Genomic DNA, 24,234 nt, shown 5'->3' with positions numbered 1-24,234 from the left:
CCGAGTCATGTCGTGAGCAAATCTCAAATTGATATCTATGTCATTATTGAACATTGTTACCTTTACATAGAGAGAGTTATGAACTGCTGACCTCGGACATGGATTCATGGCCCCTCCACAAGTTTTTCTAAAATTGTTTCATAGAAACTGTCGATAAAATACCTTTTAAAGGATGGATAGATCAATAAACCAACCAACAAAGGATTTGGGGGAGCCCTTTGCTGATTTTTTAATAGGAAAGGTGAACCGAGGAGAAAATTAAAGGTGGGAAGACTTATGGCAATGGTGGCCACCCATGTAAGGGGATACTAAAATGTAAAGATAACATGAACATAAAATTGAAGAACTGATGTTCATCGGCTGATTCACAAGTCCTTCTACAGACTATAAGTTAAGCATTTATACTACTACAAGTAGTTAATAACGATCATAAAGAAAGCAAATAACATCCTACGTGACTTCTAAAAAATAAGCAATATGTATTTATAAAAGGTTACTGAAAATCCTACCACTCGACCATCATGGTATCACCACTCGCCCCACATTGACGGTTACTTCCGCAGCTTGCAATTCCTCTACTTGGCAGTTACTACAACCCATGTTTCTCGGCCATTTTCATTCAATGATTGTGCGAGCTCCACGATTGAATTGTTGGTTTCGTGACTCGAGCACTTGTCTTATTCTCCATTCATCGATCTTCACTTTAACTTCATTTCCTTCGTCGATTAAACCAAGTCCCATTCACTCACACTCGTGGCTTGGATTGTTATAGCGGTTCCCAAGATTGTTGGCTCTTCGTAACTCGAGCACTTGTCTTATTCTCCATTCATCGATCTTCACTTCAACTTCATTTCCTTCATCGACTAAACCAAGTCCCATTCACCGACGCTAAGTAACGTACCACCTATCGACAACTTCTCGTCGCTTTGTCTATTGCCCATAGTAGGGGACCAAAACAACTTAGCAAATTCTATTTTAGCCATGGTCTTGCTCGGTCATATTTAGTCCGAAACGACGGTTAGAGATTTGGGAATTTTTTTTGTGTCAACAGAAATTATATTCCACACGTCATTTTTCCAGGTTATTGCAGTCCTAGCGAGCCATGAAATGGAAGGAGAAGTGTCAGACATGGAGACCAACTTGTCCTAACTATCAACACAACAAAGATGCTCAAAGCTCTCATCAAACGTGGTTTCATGGGAACCCTAATATGGGCCTCTCAGCGTTCGAGCCCTTATGATTACCGTTGGAATATAATGCGTGAAAATGACAAAATCTTGCAATTTACGTCAACGCAAAATCATTAGAGAAATAAATGAGAAAAATAAAGGCACTAGAAATTTACATAGTTCGGTCCGAGTATTGATACTTACGTTTTTATAACCAACAAAGAAATAATCTATTATAATTGGAGTATCAGAGTTTACAATCATTAAAATACTCAAGTATTTTCTATAATTAGATTTAACCCTAAATCTAAATATTTATAAATAAATAATTCATTTGAATATAAACTCACGGCACAATAATTATCGTGCGTTCAAAATCAAACTATAACGTGCGCGGCTTTCTCTTCAGCTTGACGTGCGGCTCCTTCCTTTCGTAAAGCTGCAGCGGTTTCTTCTCTACGTAGGGCTTCAGCGGCCTTTTCTTTCGTAGGGGTTTTTTTACTAAAAAATTTTTAGCCGCTTCACCTTCGCACGCACCAAAAAAAAAGAAACTTGAATTCTGTTCGTTTACATGTGTGCCCAGAAGTCAAACTTTGACTTTGGGCCCCCACCAGCTATTTCTTTTCTCGGCTCCATGTGCGTTTCGGCAGCTTTTTTTTTTCTTTTTTTCTTCGTCGGCTAAAAGAAGACAACCCATGCCGTGGGAATCGTGTGCCCAAAGTTTCGGCCCCACCATGGATAAAGGAAAATTCGGCTCCTCCAGCGTAAAGTGAAGAAATTCGTATCTTCCAATTTTTTTTGTTTCTATTTTTTTTTTTTTGTAAATCTTCATGGAGTCCCACGAACTTTTACTTATCCAAGCGAATCGCATTTTACAAATACTCAAACTCGAGACATAATTTAATAATTACTCTATTATATATAAGACAATTTCTTCTTTTGATTGGTTATGATAAAACTCCGTACGTTTCTTATTCTTGTTCCTTTCATTATTTTTGTTTGTTTTTGGCGATAGCATGTTAAACAAATAGCTTTTTTTAAAGAAATTTAAATTTTAGGACATGAGCACTTATCTAACATGTATATATTCTTTAAAACTTTCCTCGAGTGAAAATTGATCCCAAACGTGAAAATACAAGAGTTTGAATCGCCACATCAATTAAGAAAACAATCAAAGACAATCGAACATGCAAAAATATTAGTAGAGAGAATGTTAGGGTTTTGAATTTTTGCTCTAAATCGTTTTCTCCAAAAGTTTTAAGGGTCTTAGAAAAACAGCTCAAGTATATTTTCTTGATAGAGTTTTTTTTTTTTTTGGTAGAGTTGAATAACAAGAGTTTATTTTGACAAATGCAATCAGACATGCCTCAAAAAAAGGGAACCCGTCGTACATTTCATCAAAAAACACATGGATACGATTCACTTCTTCATACTGCTAATTTTATTAATTAAGTCAGTGGTACGATGAGCAGACTACGTACGATAATCTTTTGGAAATAATACGGGGCCGCTCTAAATCCACCTCTGGAAAATTTGGATGGAATCACCCAAATCATGAGTCCCACTCCCCACCTTCTCTATCTGTCATCAGCTTCTTGCTGCTCGTGTTCACCTCTATCCTCACCTGCCAAACCTTGTTCGGGTCGAGGTCATTCCACCAGAATCCTTTTGGCTATTTGCTTGGTGTTCCAAAGTCCAAGAGGATGTAAAGCAACTGGAGATGTTCTGTGATTTGGCATTCTTCAATTTCGACTCTATTGAAGACTTCCATGCTGAGAGTTAACTATTTGTTAGAATACCTAATGTATTTTATTTGTCTCATGGAGTTAGAATTGATCCGATAATCAATTGTGAAGTTAAAAAAAGAATGACATCATTTCCTTAAAAAGAAAATATAGGGGAAAAAATTCTTCAATGACGGGAAGTTGGAGCGGCTGGGCCGGGGAGTGAAGCTGGAAGTGAGAGCCTGAGAGGGGGTGGGGTCGACCGAGGGAGAGAGGGTAGCAGTGACGACGAGTGATACGGGACGGTAGTGGAGGTGGAGGGTGGTCTCACTGTTGGTGGATTGGCAGAGGGTAGATCCGGGGCTGTGAAGTGCTCGAAGGCACATGGAATGCAAGACTAAGAATGCCTATATGGCTTTCACGAACTTATTCATGTACCTCTTCCTCGTTCTGCAACCAGACGCCATTCATTCTCTCTCTCTTCTCGAGTAAGGAGCCCCAAAAAGACACCCATTTTCTCGACCAAGTTTTGTTCTCCTATCTTTGTGGGTTTTCATTGGATTTGTCGAGCTAATTCCTCCATCAGTGTCGCCGGCAATTTCAGCGAGGGGCTCAAAATTGGCTCATAGACACAGTTTCGTTCATCGCGTACTTTTGCTTCAGTACTTTAAAACTAAACAAAAAGGGAGGGGGCCTCTCGCGTGGCCATTATTAGGACAAGAAGGAAACAAAGAAACATAATAGAGGTGAGCGGGTGAAACACGGAGATTCAATTGAAATAAGATGACAACGAGGAACGAGATACACGAGTTGGAGTTGGATAATTGTCTTTTCGAACCTCTAGGGAGTGGATGAAGCCATTTCAAGGGTAAATTTAGAGCCATCCATTGCACATCTCCATTAAAATTTTTTTACCTGAAATATGATGAAGTTAAAAATAAGAAACTAATAAAAAAAAGGTCAAGACGATCCTGTCTTCTCTTCTGTCTTCGGATTCCATTCTCTCTCTACAAAACCCAAGAAGCTTACCCCTCAAACGCAAACACACAGCACCCCAAACCGAATTTTGCCTCTCGAGCCAACACCAAAAATGGAAGACGTCTCAGGATCGGTGACGGTGATCATGGTGCCTCTTCCGGCGCAAGGCCACCTCAACCAGCTCCTCGAGCTCGCCCACCTCGTCGCCTGCTACGGCATCCCCGTCCACTATGTTGGCTCCGCCTCCCACAACCGCCAGGCCAAGTTCCGCTCCCACGTCCCGCCCTCATCCGCTGCTAGCGACATCCGCTTCCACGACTTACCAACCCCGCCCATCCCCTCCCCCGCCCCCAGCCTTAGTTCCCCTCACAAGTTCCCCTCCCACCTCCAGCCGGCGTTCGATGCCACTTCGTCACTTAGCGGCCCCGTTGCCTCCCTCATCCGCTCCCTGTCCTCGGGGTCGAGGCGGGTCGTAGTGGTCTACGACTCACTGATGGCTTCTGTGGTCCAGGACGCTGCCTCGGTCCCCAACGCTGAGATTTACGAATTCAACCCTATTTCCGCGTTCACGCTCTGTTGGTTCACGTGGGAGAGCATAGGGATGGCACCCCCGCCGGAGGTGGAGGTCGACATTGTGGAACTCATCGCCTCCAAGGGCTTCCCGTCCCCCCTCGACTCCTCCACCGACGAGTTCTTGAAGTTCGCCGCGTCACAGAACGAGTGCAAGAAATTCCACTCGGGGTGCATCCACAACACTTGCAGGGTCGTCGAAGGCCGTTTCGTAGACTTATATGCCAGCGCAACAGCAAACGGCACCGCAACCAAGCACTGGGCAATCGGGCCGTTCAACCCGGTCAAAGTACCCGAAAAGAGGTCGAGAAGATCGGCTCACGGGTGCATGGAGTGGCTCGACAAGCAAGCGACAAGCTCTGTGATGTATGTGTCGTTCGGCACCACGACGGTGCTGAGCGACGAGCAGATCCGCGAGATCGCCATGGGGTTGGAATATAGTGGGCAGAAGTTCATCTGGGTACTAAGGGAAGCTGATAAGGTGGACATTTTCAGCGGAGGAGGAGAAGCGAGGATAATCCAACTGCCCCAGGGGTTCGAAGAGATGGTGGCGGCTCGAGATTTAGGGGTGGTGGTGAGGGACTGGGCACCGCAGCTCGAGATCTTGGGGCACCCGGCGACCGGCGGGTTCTTGAGCCACTGCGGGTGGAACTCTTGTATGGAGAGCATCAGCATGGGAGTGCCGATCCTCGCATGGCCTATGCATTCGGATCAGCCCTGGAATGCGGTCTTGATCACACGAGTCCTCAAGATTGGACTTATTGTCAAGGATTTGACGAGCCAAGACGACCTCGTGAAGTCGTCCTCCATCGAAGGCGCCGTGAAGGCGCTCATGGTGTCAGAGGAAGGGGAGGAGGCGAGGAAGAGGGCGGCTGAGTTAGGGGCGGCTGTCCGGGGGTCAATGGATGAGGGCGGAGTTTCCCGGGCCGAGTTGGGCTCTTTCATGGCTCACATCTGTAGATAGATTTTCTCCATTGTTCTCGTTCTTTTTCCGCATTAATGATAAATCATAATTAAGAGAGGAGAGAACAAGAACCTTTTATAAAAACTTATTGTGCGAGTGATTTCAATCGCAGATTCGCAATATAAAAATAATATAAGAGCTTGTGTTTTTAATGAGGTTTAATATAAATTTATTTTTGTATTCTCAATATATGATTGACTTGATCTAATAGAACGGGTTTAGATTTATAATTATTTGAAGAATTATAAAAAATTTTGATCGTGATTTGTCCTAGGCTCTTGAATTATACTGTTGTGGTTGATGCTATATCTAAATCATGTGCCGGACGTCCTAGGATTAAAGTATTGTACTTCAAAACTTAATAACAAGATCACTCTGAATTATCGTGCATCATCGATTCATCATGCACGGAACCAATGAGTCTCTTACATACGGAGGAAAGGTAAAAAGCTGAACCACCAGTCATGCTCTCGCTAATATAATATAATAAGGATCTAACTTCTATCCGAAGACTCCCGCTAATTTAATATAATAAGGATCTAACTTCTATCCAAAGACGGTATATACATTGCTGCTCAAAGAGAAAAAAACCTTTAATTCTGGTGATGATGGTAGAGTAAACTCAACTATTGTCACTTGCTTGGTCGTAAAATTTAGATTAGGAAGACGTCAAGATTAAAGTATTGAAATAATTAGATTTTCAAAGGATTTTTTTGGTAACATGTTAGGTAATAATTGTGATGAACCAAAAGATGTTAGAAAGTGCAATTAAGTGGTCCCAGTTGTGAATAATTCATACACCGGTTTTCTCATTGTCGCGAGCTAAATTTCGGATGCACCACCTAAAATTAGGCTAATTGACTATTAAGTCTAACTTAGTTCGGGCTATCTCAAGCCCATATTTATTTGCGACTTAGGTTCAAATATCTAGCATACAAATGGGAATTGCCACTAATCGATTTACGATAGGTTGATTAGAAAAAATGTTTTGCAGATAGTTTTTTTTTTATCAATTTATGATAGGTCGATTAGAAAAAATGTTTTGCAGGTAGTTTTGTTTTTTTTAGCACTAGTGCGGGGGCCCAACTCTCACGGCACTCCACTTTAGTTGTGCAATTGGGATGGGTTGTTTTGCAAGCAGCTTGAGTTAATTTTAATTCACTTCTTATGCGAGTGCGCAAACCACCAATTTAACACTCAAGAAATCAATGGATATATTGCAAAACTTACCTTATAGCAACGAAAACAGAATTCACATCAACAATCCTAAATATGATTTCTAATTAATAAGCATTTTTTTGTTTTCACTTATTTAATGAGAATCATGCAATGCATGCTAATAATCTAACATGGAATAATATGACATTGCAACGTGACCTAAATTACATGACATAAATAAAATGCAGTCTATCCTAAAAATGGAATTGACATATTCTAAGACAATTTTTTTTGTACTTTCCATGAAATTCTAAATAAAAGTTGTCATATGATTAAATGTGCAATCTAAATTAAACCAATGACCTAATTCTAATGACAGACAATTTCTAATTAAACGAACCTAACAACAATTACTAAATGACGTGTATGGCATAAACCTAATCCTACATAACATGTGCATGATTTTTTTTTTATTTTATGAAAATTCGTAATTGAAATTGCTAAAAAATAAAAGTCTTACTAGAGATATGATATATTTTAAGTTAGTAATAGACTAATCTGAATCCTTTCAATTTAGAAAATTATCTTATCATGCAATTTAATTCAAAAGATATTATCTAACCTAGATATCATATAAACATGCATTTTAAAAAAAAATCTAACTAACCTATCATGTAATCAATTTTAATCTACATGGAATGCAAATGCAATTTTTTGTATTTTTTGGGATAAACAAAATAATTAAAAGATAAACATCAATGTTATCCATCATTCGAATTTAGATTCAAACTTGATTATTTCGCTAATAAAATAGATAAATTAATCTTAAGTCTTAAAATCAATATATCAATTTTACTCCCGTGTGCGATTGCGAATTGATGTGGCACATCAGGAATTTCAACCATATATTGAGAAATATTTCAAATAAAGAGACAAAATATAAAAAATTGAATAAGATAAAATAAATCTACCTAATAAAATAAACATACCTAATGAAATAAAATAAATCTTTACCTAATAAAATAAATCTCTACCTAAGGCTCCGTTCGTTTCGTGGAAAACAACTTCCAGGAAATCGTTTCGTGGAAAACAACTTCCAGGAAAATATTTTCCGAAATTTCCGGTGTTCGAGTGGGCGGAAAATACACGGCCAAGGAAAACATTTTTCGGTCAACGGAAAATCCTTCTTGACATGGTGGAAAATAATTTCCTCTTTTGAAAAGAGGAAATCATTTCCCGGCCTCTCGCACGAGCTCTCGCCGCTTTTTCCTTCATTCGGTTCTCGTTTCTCTCTCTCTCTTGCTCTCCCTACCGCAATGGCTTTGACGACGTCCTTCTCCGGGATTAGCCTTTGCCCTCCTCGGCCGCTCCTGCCCGCCTGCTCTGGCCGGGGCGCCGCTGCCGCGCTTCGCTTCCCCGGCGGCTCAAAGCCGCTCGGGAGGATCCGGCTCAAGAGGGAGCATCGCGGCGGCGCCGGGAGGCTCACGGGGAGCCCGTCGTCCGTGCCGCTCGTCGTGCGGTGGCGAGCCATGAGCTCGTCGGATCTGGGCGGCGGAGCTCGCGGCTCGCCCGGATCTCGCAGAGAGCTCGGGCTCCCGATCCAGGCGAGCTCGAGCTCTGTCACCAAATCCGGTGAACTTGGGTGAGATTGGCCGAGCCTTGAGCTCGCCGGATCCGGGCGGTGGAGCTCGTGGCTCACCGGATCTAGCGGCAGAGCTCGGGCTCCCGATCCAAGCGAGCTCGAGCTCATCGCCAGATCTGACGAGCTCAGGTGAGATCGGCCGAGCCTCGAGCTCGCCGGATTGGCCAAAGCTGTTGGGGGCGGCCATTGAGGCATGAAGGAGGTGGCGGCGGCGGAAGGAGGAGGAAGGAGGTGACGGGGCGGAGGAAGGAGGAGAAGAAGGAGGAGGAAAGAGGAAGGAAAAGAAAAGAAATAATAAATAATAAAAATTTCATTTTTAAAAATATAAATAATTAAAAAATCATTTAAAAATATAAATAAATAAAATAAATTTTGTGGTCAATTAAAATATTAAAATTTAATTTTTGATAATTTTTCCCAAACAATTAAATGAAATTTAAGTGGAAATTATTTTTCACTCAAATTTTAGATTTTAGCGAACATCGAAAAATAAAATCATTTTTATGGAAAATGACTTTTAAGAAAATGTTTTTGGAAATATGATATTTTAGGAAACGGAACGAGCCTAATTTGAATTTTTTTTCCAAAAAACCGAAGGTAGAATGGATTAACGATGGAGGCTGGGCGCGGGACGGCTCAAGGACAGTGGCTGTGGTGGTGGGTCACCGTCGGTCGGAGTGTGGGGTTGGTCGTCGGAGCTCCGGCGAGAGGTAACAATCAACGGACCAGCAGCCGTAGAGCAGCAACCGCCTCTGGTGCAGGAGGGCCGGCGTTCGGATCGGGACCTGCTGTCGTCAGGGGAGCCCGGCGTCGTTGGGGGCTGCAGGGGACGGACACCAGGCAGACGCGGACGAGCTGAGGGCGGAGTCGCAACAGGGGCGGCGGCTTCTGGCAGTCACGGACCTGCTAGCGACGGGAACGACGGCAGGGCGTCGCGGGTCGGACAAGGAAGCACGGCAGCAGTGATGGGCGTCGGCGCCGGGTCGTGGCTAGCGGCTCAGGCGGCAGGATTCGGCGCAGCTCCTGCAGCGTCGGCAAAGGAGATCGGAGGCGGAGGCACGGCGGAGCTGTCGGACGCTGGGCTAGGCAGATCGCGGTCAGATCAGGGCGGCAGCGGCGTCGTAGGGCGGAAGTGGAGCGGCTACGCGGGTGCAGTGGATGGCGGTGGTCGCGCGGTGAAGCGGGGCTCAGGTGCTGCTCGAAGGTCGGCGAGAGGCTCACCGAAGAAGAGAAACAGTAGATTTGCTTTTTTCCTTTTTCCCCCTCTCCTCTGCTTTCCTCTCTCTCTCTGTACCCACGCCCCCTCACGTCTCTTCTCTGTTTTCACTTCGTGGACTTCGAGAACAAATTTTTGACTTCCCACTCCGAGAAAAGAGTCCAAGGGTGAATGGTAATGCTCTTTTTTAAACATTTGGAGGCGAAACAAAAAAAGTGTTTTTATTTTTAACAATTTCAAGGCAAAGAACGCGTTTGGTAACGTTTGGTCTAATAAAAATGAACTAAACACGCTTGGTAAATTTTATTCTTTTTTGTTTCCTTTAATTTTTTAAATATTTTATTTTATTTTTCATTTTTTCCTTTATTTTTTATTTTTTATTTTTCGGTCGGTCACCGGCTCCGGAGATCGGCCACGAGGCCGGGCACCTCGCCGCCCATGGCGAGGCTCGCCGGCCTGGTTTTTGTTGCTGAGGCTCAGGAAATTCTATGATGACGGCCTTGCCGTTATTCACAATCATTAATGTTGGCTGCGTTACTAATCAAATTTGGAACTGTCGTTTCCGAAGGCCGTTTCCCTTGGGCTATCAAAGCAAGATGCAGAAGAACTTGCCATACAATTGCTGTTTTCAATGGGCTTTTCTGTGTATTTAAACGATGCTGTGTTGCTTTGCCTCGCCTTGCATATAACCGGGCGTATTTTTAATTCTTGTTATAAAGAAATGGTTTAGCCTTATAGTTTTTTGGCGAGAAAAAATCGCCCGACGCATAGAAAATTTGTGAATTTTATGGCGTCTCATACATAACGCCAGCTGTTTTTGTAATGGTCTAAACAGTCTCTTATTTGAATTATTTCTGCAGATTGTGCTAATGCTTGAACAATCCATTTTCTATGCCGGGCGTTTAAGCATTCTTGCCTTTTGAAGACAAGAAAAGACTTATGCCAATGGTGAATGCTTGAGAAAATTAATTTTAAGATTCTTGGATGATTTGCCTTGAATGTTGACATTTTCAGACTCCAAAACAGTTTCGAGACTTTTGCACAAGATGCCATCCAAGAAACAACCCTAATACTGAAAGAACATTTTCAGGCGGCTGGACCGATTGCTGCAACAGGGTCAAATGATGCGAGGTACGAGATATCTTCAGCTCGAGCGCTTTTTTTAAGTGGAGTTTTTTATAGACCTAATTTGGCCACTTTTCAAGCTAATTAGTGCATCATCAGTAGAAATTCCAAATTTGCTCAAAAAGTTGCCAATACTGGGCTGTTTTGCTCTGAATTTGGCCAGGAAATTGAATCGATGATAAAGAATAGTTCGCAATCCTTCCACTGATTAAATTCCCTTGCTTTTCCTTTCTCAAGGGAAGCTATAGGAAAATGTGGTTATTTTGGCCTTTTGCAAATTTCAATTCCATCCGAATTTTGACTTTGATCCTTTCCCATTTTTTCATAAAAGCAGATTTTACATAAAGAACAGTCATTTTATTTTAGTTTTTCATCATCAGTTTCCTTTACCTATGCTGTTTTCTTCGCTTTTTGTTTATTTTTTATTTTTAAGCTAGTGAGAGGCATATAACCTGAGAAAAAAAGCAAGTTCAATGCATATTCTGTATAAGAGAATGATACTATATGCATGAGCGGCTATTTAACTGTAGACAAGAACATTGTACTAGAGGCCTTCACCTAGTTTGTCTACTCTTATGACCAACTTTGTTGTTTGGTGTTTTGGAAATCAAAACAATCTTGAATTTTTAATTTTTAAGGACTATAAAGAATATCATGGACGTATTAATGGCCATCACTCTTTTTACCATATTGTTGGAAGATAACTCCAGAAATCACTTTGTTATTCAAACCATGGCAGGATATCTTGGTCCTATGACTACATAAATACCAATATCATAAAAAATACACTGCTCATGAATGAATGTGGGTGTAACCAAAGAAGAAGCGCAGCATTGTTAAACTTTTCTAACAAGATCCTTTGGTAAATACGAGGGGCTAAACTCATGAAAAGGCAGTTAAATTTGATCAACCTCCATTCCTTCCTTTGATTGGTCAAACCAGAATGTGATAAAACAATTTCACCAAGTATGTTTCTTGCCCGAAGAGATAAACTCTACATCTACAGTCTCATAGTCCCCGATTTTGATTAATAGGCAGAAGAAATGATGCACAAACTGAAGTATACGGCCTTGGTAGATATTTTAACAAGAGTTTTCATGGTTAACCGTAATACTGCTCATTATGCAAAAAAATTGTTCACAACTACAACTTGAAAACAAACCCGAACATTCTGGGATACTCACAAGGTCAACATACATAAGCTAAAGCTTGGGGAGATAGAACAAGGCGAAAAGTGAAGAAAGAAAAATATATGCGCTGATATGATCTGGATTGGAACCTGAAGTTTGTTTTGAAAGAGCTTCCTTTCGAAAAAAGCAGTGACCTGGCATTTGGCCATCTGATGTGGAAAATGCATTTAAAGGGACCAAATATCAAGCAGCATTTACAGCAAAGCTCGCGGAGGGATTTTGGATTTTTTCATTTTTTCCTTTTTTAAGAATGATTTTTTAAATTTTTATTTAAAACCACCAAACAGTTCACTGAGATTGAGTCGCAGATTTCAGTGGGCCAGGCTGAGGGGGAAGGAAGCAGTAAGCAGAAAAACTTCTCTTTCATCAACAAATTAGCGGCATCCCTTTCATCAATTGAATTAGCAGCAAAAACTTACACGAGGATTGGTTTGGCTTTAAACCCGTGGATGCCCCTGAATGAAAAGGGCTGTGCTCTTCACTATCAACAGAGTTCTTCGCATATCAAAGAAATGATTGATCACCATCATAAACCTTGGTCAATATTCCATGAACTAAATACCTGAAGGGTAGATTCGAGTTTCCAACCCTAACAGCATCGCCGGCCTGCTGCCTATGCACTAAAAGAGCTTTTCATGCTTTCCCAAACCTGAAGAAAATTTTTATTTCTCCCATCTACAAAACCAAGTGGTCATAAAAAGCATTAAGAGCAAGAATCTTGAAAGATGGAGGACTTAAGTTACAGAACCTAAAATAGAGTCAAAGACTCCCCAAAAAGAAAACTTTTCTTTTTCCTTTGAATTGTGTGTGTTTTTTTTTTTGGACCTAGAACGAAAAGAAGCCCCCTAAACCACTACGCGCTTAACTTAATTATAGGCCACGTGTTAGGGTTTTAATTTTTTCAAATTCATATCTACAAATATTTCTTTTATAAATACAATATTTGCTTTTCCGAACGTAATTATTTTTTATCAGATCTGCCCTATCCAAAAAATTCCATCATATCTCGAAAAAATTTTAAATCTCTATTTTTCCCAAGATAATTTTTTATCATTAAAAAAATGGGCTTGGGCCAATTTGCTTGCTTCGTGAGTTTAGTCCAACTTACCAAGTTAAAGCTCAAAACTACTAATTCGAATTCATCCGTCACCGGTTTAATAAATAAATGTAAAAAACTCAAATTAAAAATAAATGCACAAAAAATTATATGCTATGCAATTAATTAATTTTTTTAGGGGTTAAAAAATTAATCCCTAATTTTTATGCAATAAATAAATAACTAGGTCGCTAAAATTTAGGTGTTAACACTTATATAATTGTGAATACAATGTTCGACGATGAGACCATTTCTTGGTATCCTGTGGATGGTCACTAGCTTAGCTTGACTACGAGATTGGAAAGTTAGCAAGAAGGATGAATTGCGACCCAAGAAAAATAAGTCCAACTAGCCACCCTCTTAATATAATAGTCTTACATAGTTGTCATCTTCTTTTTCTAAATGACACTATATATAGTTTCATTGCGAATAATTAAATAAAGTTGAACTATATCATATACTGTCCACGTAAAAAAGAATTCCATAAGCAATCTGATTGACCCTTAATTAGATGGTTAGTGAGAGATTGGATAGCTAAAATCCCAAATCAAGCCACCCGTGGAAATTTCTTTTTTGCATAGTTAATAGTGTATAGTTTAATCTCTAAATATGCGTGTGGACAAGGTCTTGCACTTTAGTAATTATACATAGTATGAAAATATATCAAATATGGAAAAAAAGAATGTTTACTACAATTTGTTAGAAGGTTGTAGGATTTCCAATTCAAGAACTAAAGTTTCCTATTCTTATTTGCCAATTGCTTGATTGCGTGCAAGCTATTTGATCGGAGCTACTTACAAAGTTCAGAGTCCTAAGTGGTTTTTTTTTTTTTTTTTTTGGGAGTATGTATGCATGGGTTTAGAAGTAACAAACAAGCTGGTCTTGGCTCGATTACAAGTTGGATAGTTTTGGCTTCTCATTTCAATCTATGCAATTTGGTCCCCCAATAGGATCAAGTCTCGGATCATTTGCATACCATTACTACTCAAAAAAGGATTACAAGAAGAAAGAGGCAAATATGCTTATGCTGTTGGCCCCAACAGAGCAGCCCAACAGTTGAAAACTACCAGGCTATAGAACCCAATTCTCACGAAGTTGCTTCTGACATATCTGGACCTTCGCTTTGCTTTACATCTGACTACGAGTATTTGTTGATTGATTGGCGGTCGCTTCTACAAACTACGACTCAATATTTTACACTACGGTTACAAAGAAAGCAAATAACATCCTGCGTGAGTCCTAAATATTAGCAACATGTATTTACAAAAGGTTACTGAAAGATCCACTACTCGACCATCATGATATCCTCACTGCCTCACATCAATAGTTAGTTCGGTAGCTAGCAATTCCTCTTCTTAACGGTTATCCACGCTTTTCGGCCATTATCATTCTCAGCTTTCAAGATTTATGGCTTCACAATCCGATGATTGTACGAGTTCCACGATTGAATGGATCGTTAAAGCTGCTCCTGAGATTGTTGGCTTCGTGACTCGAACACTTGTCTTATTCTCGATTCATCGATCTTTACAACATCTTCATTTCCTTCGTCAGCTAAACTAAGTCCCATTCATGTACGCTATCGTTCCAAAACTAAGTATTCAAAGAGTTACAGAGAACCCAGATCGTGATTTGTCCTGGATTATAGGGATATGCAGTTGTTGTCAAGGACTAGCTTGAGGCACCGGTAACTCTTCTTGTAAAAACACATTATGACAAACTCAAAATCAATAGAATTTTTTGTTGACTTCATGATCAATTTTTTAGTTTGTCCCATTAGGTAAGAGTTCATATGTCGGTCCCTAATCACAGAGAACCTCAAAAGGACAAAACAAAAATATAAAAATATATCATTTTGGTTGAGCTTCAAAATCGCAATTAGACAATCACGGATGGCATCAAGGGCACTAGTACGATCAACAATTTGGTGGCCACAGAAAGTGACCAACCACCAAAGAACAGGAGAGTTGTCCTTTAATGTTGTCGCCGTTGTAGTAGTAGTAGATCACGACAAGTGTCTCTATTTCATCTCTACTTGTGAGAACTTGGGATAATCTCTCGATCAATTCTTCGTTTGCTTAATCATGTGCAGGTTTGCTGATAAAGACCATAACCCAAAAACGATATATATTGTCGAAATCCAAAAATAGTTAACTGGGTTCACAGTAATTTCTCTCCATTTGATGATACGCGTCTTGGAGATTCGATATGAATGTACTAGGACAACGACCGAGTCCGTGTGCTGGACGTGCATGTGTGAATTGCATTTTCCTCTACAGTAGTTGCACTTTTTTAAGCTTGAATGAAAAAGTCAAGATTCTTGCGGGGAATATATGCCGGAAGGAGAAATTCCCAAACATCAATGCTTGAGATCGTATGAGATCGAGCAGAGAGATATATTTCTATTCATGCGATAGTCATAAATGTAAATTACTAACGTAGGATGCTTTTTATAAAAACAAAAAATCAATATAATTAAACTTGTTCAGCTTTTTAAGGATGGGAAGATTGGATTATATGCTGGTGCCTAAGCAAATTTATGAGAGGTTAGGAAACATAAAAGAGAGCATTTAGTTACCGCAACCATTCGTCGACATAAGGCTTGGTCACCGAGTCTATATAATTCAGTAATTATGTGAGCTCAATTTGTTTTTCAGGATTACAAATTCTGAATCACATCGTGAGCAAATCTCAAACTGATTTGTATGTTATTATTGGACATTGTTACCTTATATAGAGAGAGTTATGAACCGGTGACATCATAGACGGATTCGTGGCCCCTCCACAAGTTTTTCTGAAAATTGTTTTGCCAAAAAAAATCAACAAATGCCTTTTAAAGGATGGATGGATTGATGAACCAACTGACAAAAGATATGAGGAGCCCATTGCTAATTTTTGGACAAAAGATGCAAGCCGACAAGAAAATTAAAAGTACGAAGACTTGTGGAAATGATGGCCAGCCATGTAAAAGGATTCTGGAATTTAAAGATAACATGAAGATGAGCATGAAAAACTGGCGTTTATTGATTAATTGGCGGTCCCTTCTAGAAACTACGAGTCGATCATTTATACGATCATCGATAGTTAACGACGGTTACAAAGAAAGTAAATAAAATCCAGTGTGACTCCTAAATATTAGCAACATGTATTTTCAAAATGTTATTAAAGGTGTATTCTGTAAGGTTTCTATTCCCAAGGATAATTTTTATTTATAAATAATTTTTTTTTCTATTTTTATTCCTTGGATGAGTTTAGAGGTGAGCGGTTCCCGGTTCTGATTCGGTTCTGTCTAGAACCTGGAACTTACCATCGGGTACAGGTTCCTCTATATTTGGAACCTAGAATCTATCCATTAGAATCGAGAACTTGAAACCTACCCTATCACAAGGTTCTGGGGTTGGTTCCAGGTTCCAACAGGTTCTTTTTTTATTTTTTATTTTTTTGGTTTCATTTTCAGATTTGAATGATAACAAAAAGGAAAGAGACAAATCAAAACTTCTATATCAGCTAAAGCCAAGATCAGAAAAAAGATGGCAACTTAGCAACTTTTGTTGTGACAAACACAAGAAAATAACTAATGCAAGCAACAAACTTCGACCAAGCATGGGTGGTTTTTATTTTAATTTGTTTTAGTTGTTGAGCTCTCATATACCTTCTATTGCCGATACTTGATACGTATAGCATTTAGTGGGCATTCTTTTGCATTCAATTGCAGGTCTTGCAATGCAGATACTGTAGTCTTCAAGTCAGATGCCTTATAAGATGTGTAGAATTCCAAAATTGGATTCTGCAGAAAGTAAAAGGTAAGTTAATACCCACATAATCAAATTGTAAGCTTGTGGCAATAAAAGAAATGCAAGATAGAGAATAAACCCAAGGTGGCGTGAGTCATCTAGCGTCCATCTAGCAAGAAATATGGCTGATGCAGCAACTAGAGAAGGAAGAAAACTCAAGAACTCATACTTGACCAATGTCAGCTCTGCAAGGTAATCCGCTAAGTACTCCAATTCAAGACTAGGGCTCTAGAGATTTTACAAGCAATTGATGGACATATGGTTAAATTTCTTAAGATCAAGGAATGTGGTATTTTTCTAAGCTCAGGCTAGCATGAAGTAGATCAATGACCCTTACTGCATACATTGCTTGTGCTGCTCAAATAAATCTTCTGAGAAAAGAAATATTTGATTCTTTTAGAATGCAAGTAACTCCAATGAAAGTAAAGCAAATGAGAGTTCAGTAAGTTGCAAAACCGGAAAGTTTTTGTAGTGGGTGCGAATATCCGAAAGCCGAAATAATTCAATAGTTGGCCCTCCATTTTCAATACATAGCAATGTGAATCTTTTACATCCGAATAGACAACTAAATTCATAATTTTCTAGAGAAAACATTGTCAATGTATAATTTGGTGATTCCTTATGGTTAATGTGTTTCATAAGGTTGCATAATAATGAAGGTTGAACAACTGTCGGTGTTGCTCATCCTAGTTAGGCAAAGGAGCAATCTGTCACTTGAGCAAAAATGTGGAGGGAAAGCTATTCTGAAAACTAAATAGAGTAAAAATGCATAGGAAAACCTATTGTCTCGTTGTCGACCAGCCAGTAGGCCCTCGTCGGAGTCTCCAAAGGCGTCCCCCCACATCGCCCCCGATTGGATAGGCGGAAGGAGAGAGAGAGTGGGGGTGTGACTGAGCTGGAGGTGGAGGTGGAGGCGAAGGGGTGTGGAGTTAAGGCTGATTAGGTGGTTGGGCAAGCGGTGAGCAGCGTTGGGGTGAGCGAGCAACCTCCACCGAGGGGATGAGTGGCGTCCAACGGCGGTGTCAACAACAAGCGGCTGAGCAGCGAGGCGAGCGAGGGGTGACGGTGTCCAGCGGTAGTGTCGAGGGAGGTCCGGTGATGGCAACGCGACGGCGACGAAGACATGAGTCTCATGGCACCAATGGTGGCACGGACGACGTGGCAAAGACGGCGGTGGTCACAGCTCAACCCAATGTCAAGGGGGGAAGAGCTCGATTCTGGTGGAGGCGGTGGCGGTTCGGAGCAACAATGGCTTAGACTGCCGAGCAAGCGGTAGCAAGAGGTGGTGATGGTGGCTTGGGGACGGCGGCAAGGGGCGTGACAGCTCGTCGGGCTCAACGGCAAGACAACTTGTTGGACGAGTGGTGGGTGGTGGTGGTTCGATGGCCAAGAGGTGGTGGTGAGTAGGGCGTGGGGTAGCGGTGTGGTGGTGGGTGAAGCAGTAGCCAGCAAGAGGAAGGAGGAAGAAGAAGAAGAAGAAGAAGAGAAGAAGGGGGCAGGAAGTGACGTGAGGAGGAAAAATGGAAAAAAAGAAAGAGACGGAGAAAAAAAAAAGAGGGGGGGAAGGGGGGGAAATCATGTGGGGGAAGTGACGTGCTAGGTTTTTTTTTTTTTTTTTTTTTTTTTGAACTCGACCGATTCCCATAAAAAGGGAACCGAGAACAGGAACCAGAATCAGTCTCTTTAGAATTGGGATTGAATCGGATCCTCCGATGCGGTTCTCCGTTCTCGGTTCTACTTGGAAATTGTGCTCACCCCTAGATGAGTTCCTGAGTAGAACACATTTGCCAACTATACAAAATTCCTATTTCTAGAATAAAAAAAGAATAAAAATGCTTTGGTACAACCAGAAAAATTTCTATTCCCAATTTTTTTATTTAATTGTAAAGAGACTTAACATTTCATGTTTGGATAAAATTGAACTTTTGTAATGATTTAATTAAAATGAGCTAAGAAAATCCAACATAATAGTTAGTCAAAGATGGATGGTTGGAAATGTGAATAGAGTCCTATTGATTTATAACTCACAATATAAGGATGTTGATAGTAAATTTTTTGGCATTACAATAAACACGTGTATAGATCTTTTGAGAAGAAGAGCATATGTTGCTTGGAGTCACCAAGCTTTTGTGACCTAGCATTGTCTCTAAAAGAAAATGGCATTAAAAAATCCCTACAGTAAGGCCCTAAAAGCTTATTCAATTTTGAATCATATTTTCATCAAAATATTTTCACATTTTTATGCTAAACTAATTTTAAACTAGAATTAACATTAAAATCTAGTAAAACTACTCAAAATCTAATTTGTAAATTTTTTCCTAAATTTTGAATTTTTGAATTTTTATTTTTTCCGAAAAATGCGGACTTGGATTAGGTCAAGAGATTGGACCTTGTGTCGATTGTGTAAATACAAGCATTAGGTTATTTTGGGCTTTTTTTTTTAAATGACCTTATTTCTCTTTTTATTTTCGGGAACAAAGAAGTAAGTTTTTTCTATTTCTATTTTTGTTCCAAATCTATTTTTTGGCCATTGATCTGTTTCGAGGAATAGAAAAATAAATTGACATTATCAAAGAGATTTTTGTTCTTTTTCTGTTATGGGAACAAAAAAAAGAAAAAAAAAAAAAAAATGTTACCAAAAATGGGGCATAAAAGACCAACCACTCAACTATCATGGTATCACCACTCGCCCCACATTAATATTTACTTCTGTAGCTTGCGATTCCTCTTCTCGATGGCTACAACAGTCCATGTTTCTTGGCCATTATTATTCGTGGCTTTCAAGATTTATGGCTCCACAATCCAATGATTTTGCGAACTCCACGATTGAATGGATTGTTATAGCCGCTCGCGAAATTGTTGGCTTCATGACTAGAACAATTGTCTTGTTCTTGATTCATCGATCTTTACAACATCTTCATTTCCATCATCGGCTAAACTAAGTCCCATTCATCGATGGTTATCGCTCCAAAACTAAGTATTCAAAGAGTTAAAGAGGACTCATATTGTGATTTGTCCTTGGCCGTAGGAATATGCACTTATTCTCAATGTATAATACAAATATTTATACGACATATTGCTTAATAGAAAAGGGAAAGAAAAGATTACCCAATATCTCTAACTAATATAAGAGATACACTGAATATTATGCTATCTCAAAGAAAAAAAGTAAATCCTAACTAATAATAAGAAGTGATAAGTGCTATAGAAGTATTAAAAATTATCATGAAAATGCAATTGAATCCTAAAACTTGTAAAAAGTGCAATCAAGTCATAAAACTTGTCAAAATGGTTCAATTGAGTCCTAAAGTTAATACCGTTAGTCCTATTAACGGAAAATGCTGATGTGGTATTTTAAATGATTTTTTATTTTCCATATGGCTTTTTAAAATAATTTTTATTCAAAATTTTTAAAAAATTATATTTAAAAATATAATTCATTTTTAAAAAACTTTTAAAAAAAAAAAATAAAATTCATTTTTATTTTCCACCGCTGCCGACGCCCATTGTTGGAGGGGTTGGAGATGGTCGCGGTTGTCGCCCGACCAAGGTGAGGCCATGAATTTTAGTTTTTTTTTTCTTTTTTAACAGTTTTTAAAAGAAAAATGAATTTTAGCTTTTTTCTTTAAAAAAATGAATATTCGTTTTTAGTTTTTTTTTTTTTTTAACATTTAAAAAAAATGAATTTTAGTTTTTAAATAAAATTTTCTAAAAAATTATATTAAAAATTATTTTAAAAAGCCAAGTGGAAAATAAAAAATAATTTAAAATGCTATGTCGGCGCCACGTCAGCATTTTTCGTCAATAAGACTAACGGTGTCAACTTTATGACTCAATTGAACCATTTTGACAAGTTTTAGGATTTGATTGCACTTTTTGCAAGTTTTAGGTCTTAATTACATTTTCGTGACAAGTTTTAGGACTTTTACAGCACTTATCCCTAATAAGAAATACACTAGATATTAGAAAAATAGAATGTAAGTCTTTAGCAAATTTTCCGCAATACCCTCCCTCAAGTTTGTGCATGGAGATCACAAATGCCAAGCTTGTTGATGATAAATGCAAATCAATCTTGACCTAGTGCCTTTATAAAGATGTTCGTGAGTTGAAGTCTAGTGGGTATATGATCAATTCTAATGGTGCTCGATTGTATGGGTGCGTTTGATAACGTTTCTATTCAAAGATTGTTCTAGGGAATAGAAATAGAAAAAAACTATTTATGTTCCGGAAATAATTTTTAACAAAGAACGTGTTTGGTAAGCTGTACAAAATTTATATTCCTAGAATAGAAATAGAAAAAGAACAGAAACACGTTTAATAAACTTGTATAATTTTTTTTGTTTATTTTGATTTTTAATATTTTTATGTTATTTTTCCTTTTTATTTTTCTTTTTCTCTTTGGCCGATGGTCGGCCACCACCGTGGCTAGCGATCGGTTGGGTGATGTTTGGCGAGCTCGTCGGAGACCGGCTTGGCCCCCGGTGAGCCTTGCCAGGCTCGGCCTTGTCCAAGCGACGTGAGGTCGGCCTCGCCCTAGCTTGGTGAGACCTGGCCTCACACCGGCTGGGGAGGCCGAGCCTCGCCGTGGCCGCGCGAGGCTCGGCCTCGCTTGGGCTGGGCGAGGTCAACCTTGCCTAGATTTGTGTGGCCGAGCTTGCCCGACCATCGGCCGAGGTCGAGCCTGGCCGGGCCACTATTGGGTGACGCCAACCTGGCGATGGCCTAGCGAGGCTAAGCCTCGCCGATGGCTAGGCAAGCTCGGCGAGCCCAGCCCAAGCGAGGCCGAGCCTCGCTGGTGGCTGGGCGAGCTCAGCCTTGCCGGATTTGGGTGAGCTCGAGCTCGCCCGGCCAAGGCGAGGCCAAGCCTCGGGGGCTAGCGATGCTCGGCGAGGTCACCGGCGGCGGCCAAAGAAAAAGAAAAGAAAAAAAGAAGAAAAAAAAAAAAAAAAAAAAAAGTTTAGAAGAAGAAAAAGGAGAAAAAAATAAATAAGTTTTGTGTTTTTGTTCTTTTGTTTCTTCAAAAAGTGTTCCTGAGAATAAGAAACAAGTTTTTCTTGTATTTTTGTTTCCGGGAACAAAAGCATAAACAAATGTGTTTCTTTTTTTTTGTTCTCCGGTACAAAAGAACATAAATTGTGTTTGTGGGAACAAAAAAAGAACACAAACAAAAAGGCCCTACGTGTTTCCGAACAAAGTGGCCATCCATCTTAATGTGCTTTGTTTGTTCATGAAATATTGGGTTTGCCTCGATGGGTAAGGTAGCTTGGTTGTTGCAATTAAGACCCATTGGTTTGTCGTGCAATACCCTGAGGGAGGCAAGTAAAGTGTGCAACCAAATCGGTTCACAAATGCAGTTGCCATAACACGATATGTAACTACATCAGAGGACTAAGAAACTGTGGTCTGCTTCTTGGTTCTTCAAGACATGACAACGACAGAGCATGACAAAGTAACTAGTAACTAATCGCGTAACTTGCCCAGTTGAAGCCACAAAAGGCAATAAAGTGAAGTGGAGCCAAGATTGATAATAGGATCCCTTGTCCTGGCTTTTTCTTGAGATATCAAAAAACTCATATAGTTGCTTCCAAATGACACTTCTTCGGTTCCTACATGAACTAGGAAATTATGTTGACAAAATAACATAATTCAAACTGAGTGATTGTGAGATAAAGTAGATGTCCTACTAATTGACAATAGTGACTTTGGTTTATCATGGTAGGTCTAGTTGTTGTAGCTAATCGGTGTTGTTATTCCAGCAACAAAGTCACTAGTTTAGCTGCTAGGATGTTGCATTCTGATAAGATGTCATGTACATACTTTCTCTGGCATAGAAATAATCTTAAAGTCGTTCGGCGTTACTTCAATTTCCAAAAAGTACTTTAATTGGCCAAGTTCTTTGATAGGAAAATGCTCATTAAGGTGAGCACTATGCCCTATTTTGAATTATTGCTTGCCAAGATGAGATCATCAACATATACTAATACAGCTAGAAAAGTACCATCATGAGAATATGTGAACAACGAGTAATCTCCTAAAGATTGATCAAATCCATACTCCCTCAATACATTAGAGAATTTTGAAAACCAATTTCAAGATGCTCATCGTAGACCATACAAGAACTTTTGTATTCGACATACACGATTCGAGCCTGTTGTTGTGTAAGATGGTGGAAGCTTCATATAAACTTCCTCATCCAAATCGCCATGTGGAAATGCATTGTTGATATCCATCCGATACTAGGGGTGAGCAGCGGTTCGGGGTCGACCACTGGACCAACCCCCGGACCGGCCCAACCCCTGCCGGTCGGGTCCGGTTTCCAAGGGCCCAGGTCGGTCCTTGGTCCTGAAATTTCAGGACCAACACTGTGCGGGTTGGTCCTCGGTCCTAAGAGTTTTGGGTTGGTCCAACCCGGACCAACCCTGTTTATTATTTATATTATATTATTTATATTTTTTTATATTTTTTTTGGTAAGGAATAATTCTTTTATATATTAAAACGGTCAAACCTAAGTAAAATTAGGTTAAAGTTGACTCCTCACTCACCTTTGTCTTGGACAAACGGCATCCAAAAGGCGTGATTTACGCCGTCAAGGTCTTCAGTCTTCACGGCGTCCTCCAGAGTCCAAACTCCAAAGAATGTTCTCCGAGTCCACAATCCAGAGTGTTCTTCACCGTGAAGACCATGGAGTCTTCACGGTGACGGACTCGCAACGTCCAAAACGGTGGAAAGTCTACGCCGTAAATCTCCTCGCGGCTTCCTTCCCCAAGGTATGTTCTCTTCCATTTTGTCTTCTTTGTTCTTCAAATTTGCCAAAATCAAAAGTAACAGCATCCTTGCTCGCCTCTGGTTGCCCGTGCCGCTCGCGCCGCTCACCGCTCGCGCCGCTCGCGCTTGCTACAAGCCCTTTGCTGTCGTTGCTGGCCTCACTCAACCCTCGCCACTCGCCACTCACCGCTAGCCTTGCTTAACACTCGCCGCTCACCGCTAGCCTCGCTCAACTCTTGCCGCTCGCCGTTGACGCGCGCCTCGATGCTCGCACTTGCCGCTCGCGCTCGCCACTCGCGTCGGTCGCCTCGCTTATCGCCGAGGAAATCAGAAGGAAAAAGAAGAAGCCCTAATTAGAAACCCTAACGCTCAGCTCGCCCTTGCTTTCCGAACACAACTTGGCTAGTGAGTTCTACTTTGTGCTTCATTTGAGATCTTCAACCTCATGTATGCTCTTGATTTGTGTTGATTTGTTTTTCCATGTTTGCTTCGTGTACGTGACCGGTTTGGCTAGGTATTAGTCGCCACTCGCCACTCACCGCTAGCCTTGCTTAACGCTCGCCGCTCGCCGCTAGCCTCGCTCAACTCTTGCCGCTCGCCGGTTAACGCTCGCCCCACTCGATGCTCGCACTTGCCGCTCACCACTCGCGCCGGTCGCCTTGCTTATCGCCGAGTAAATCAGAAGGAAAAAGAAGAATCCCTAATTAGAAACCCTAATGGTATTTATAGTTTAGTTGCACAATGCCGCATTGTTGATGGATGTTCCTAATCTTGCAGAGTTGGATGTTCGATTTGCTTTTGTGAAGGAACTGATTTTGCGAGGGACAATAAGAATCTGGACCGAA

General features: G+C 40.4%; 2 protein-coding genes across 2 annotated transcripts; both read left to right on the top strand.

Moving 5' to 3' along the window:
* The first annotated feature begins 3,903 nt into the window (after positions 1–3,903).
* On the top strand, positions 3,904–5,557 carry LOC104414565 (zeatin O-glucosyltransferase). The gene has a single exon (XM_010025718.3). It carries the CDS (start codon positions 3,984–3,986, stop codon positions 5,403–5,405), a length of 1,422 nt encoding a protein of 473 aa, XP_010024020.2. The 5' UTR covers positions 3,904–3,983; the 3' UTR covers positions 5,406–5,557.
* A 2,322-nt stretch (positions 5,558–7,879) lies between these two features.
* LOC120286928 (keratin, type I cytoskeletal 9-like) lies at positions 7,880–10,298 on the top strand. Its single transcript, XM_039299537.1, has 3 exons — positions 7,880–8,082; positions 8,825–9,396; positions 10,282–10,298. The coding sequence occupies exons 1-3, from the start codon at positions 7,880–7,882 to the stop codon at positions 10,296–10,298; spliced, it is 792 nt and encodes a 263-aa protein (XP_039155471.1).
* Positions 10,299–24,234: the final 13,936 nt, after the last annotated feature.

This window comes from Eucalyptus grandis, chromosome 1, assembly GCF_016545825.1.
Source record: "Eucalyptus grandis isolate ANBG69807.140 chromosome 1, ASM1654582v1, whole genome shotgun sequence".
In the NCBI taxonomy this organism is placed as follows: Eukaryota; Viridiplantae; Streptophyta; class Magnoliopsida; order Myrtales; family Myrtaceae; genus Eucalyptus; species Eucalyptus grandis.
The sequence above is the reverse complement of the archived record's forward strand: the minus strand, read 5'-3'. Positions and strand labels throughout refer to the sequence as shown.

Bases quoted from the DNA above. Each gene is read 5' to 3' on its own strand.
- LOC104414565 (XM_010025718.3), top strand. From the start codon at position 3,984: ATGGAAGACGTCTCAGGATCGGTGACGGTGATCATGGTGCCTCTTCCG.
- LOC120286928 (XM_039299537.1), top strand. From the start codon at position 7,880: ATGGCTTTGACGACGTCCTTCTCCGGGATTAGCCTTTGCCCTCCTCGG. The intron at 8,083-8,824 runs GTGGCGAGCCAT...TTAACGATGGAG, and splicing joins TCCGTGCCGCTCGTCGTGCG to GCTGGGCGCGGGACGGCTCA.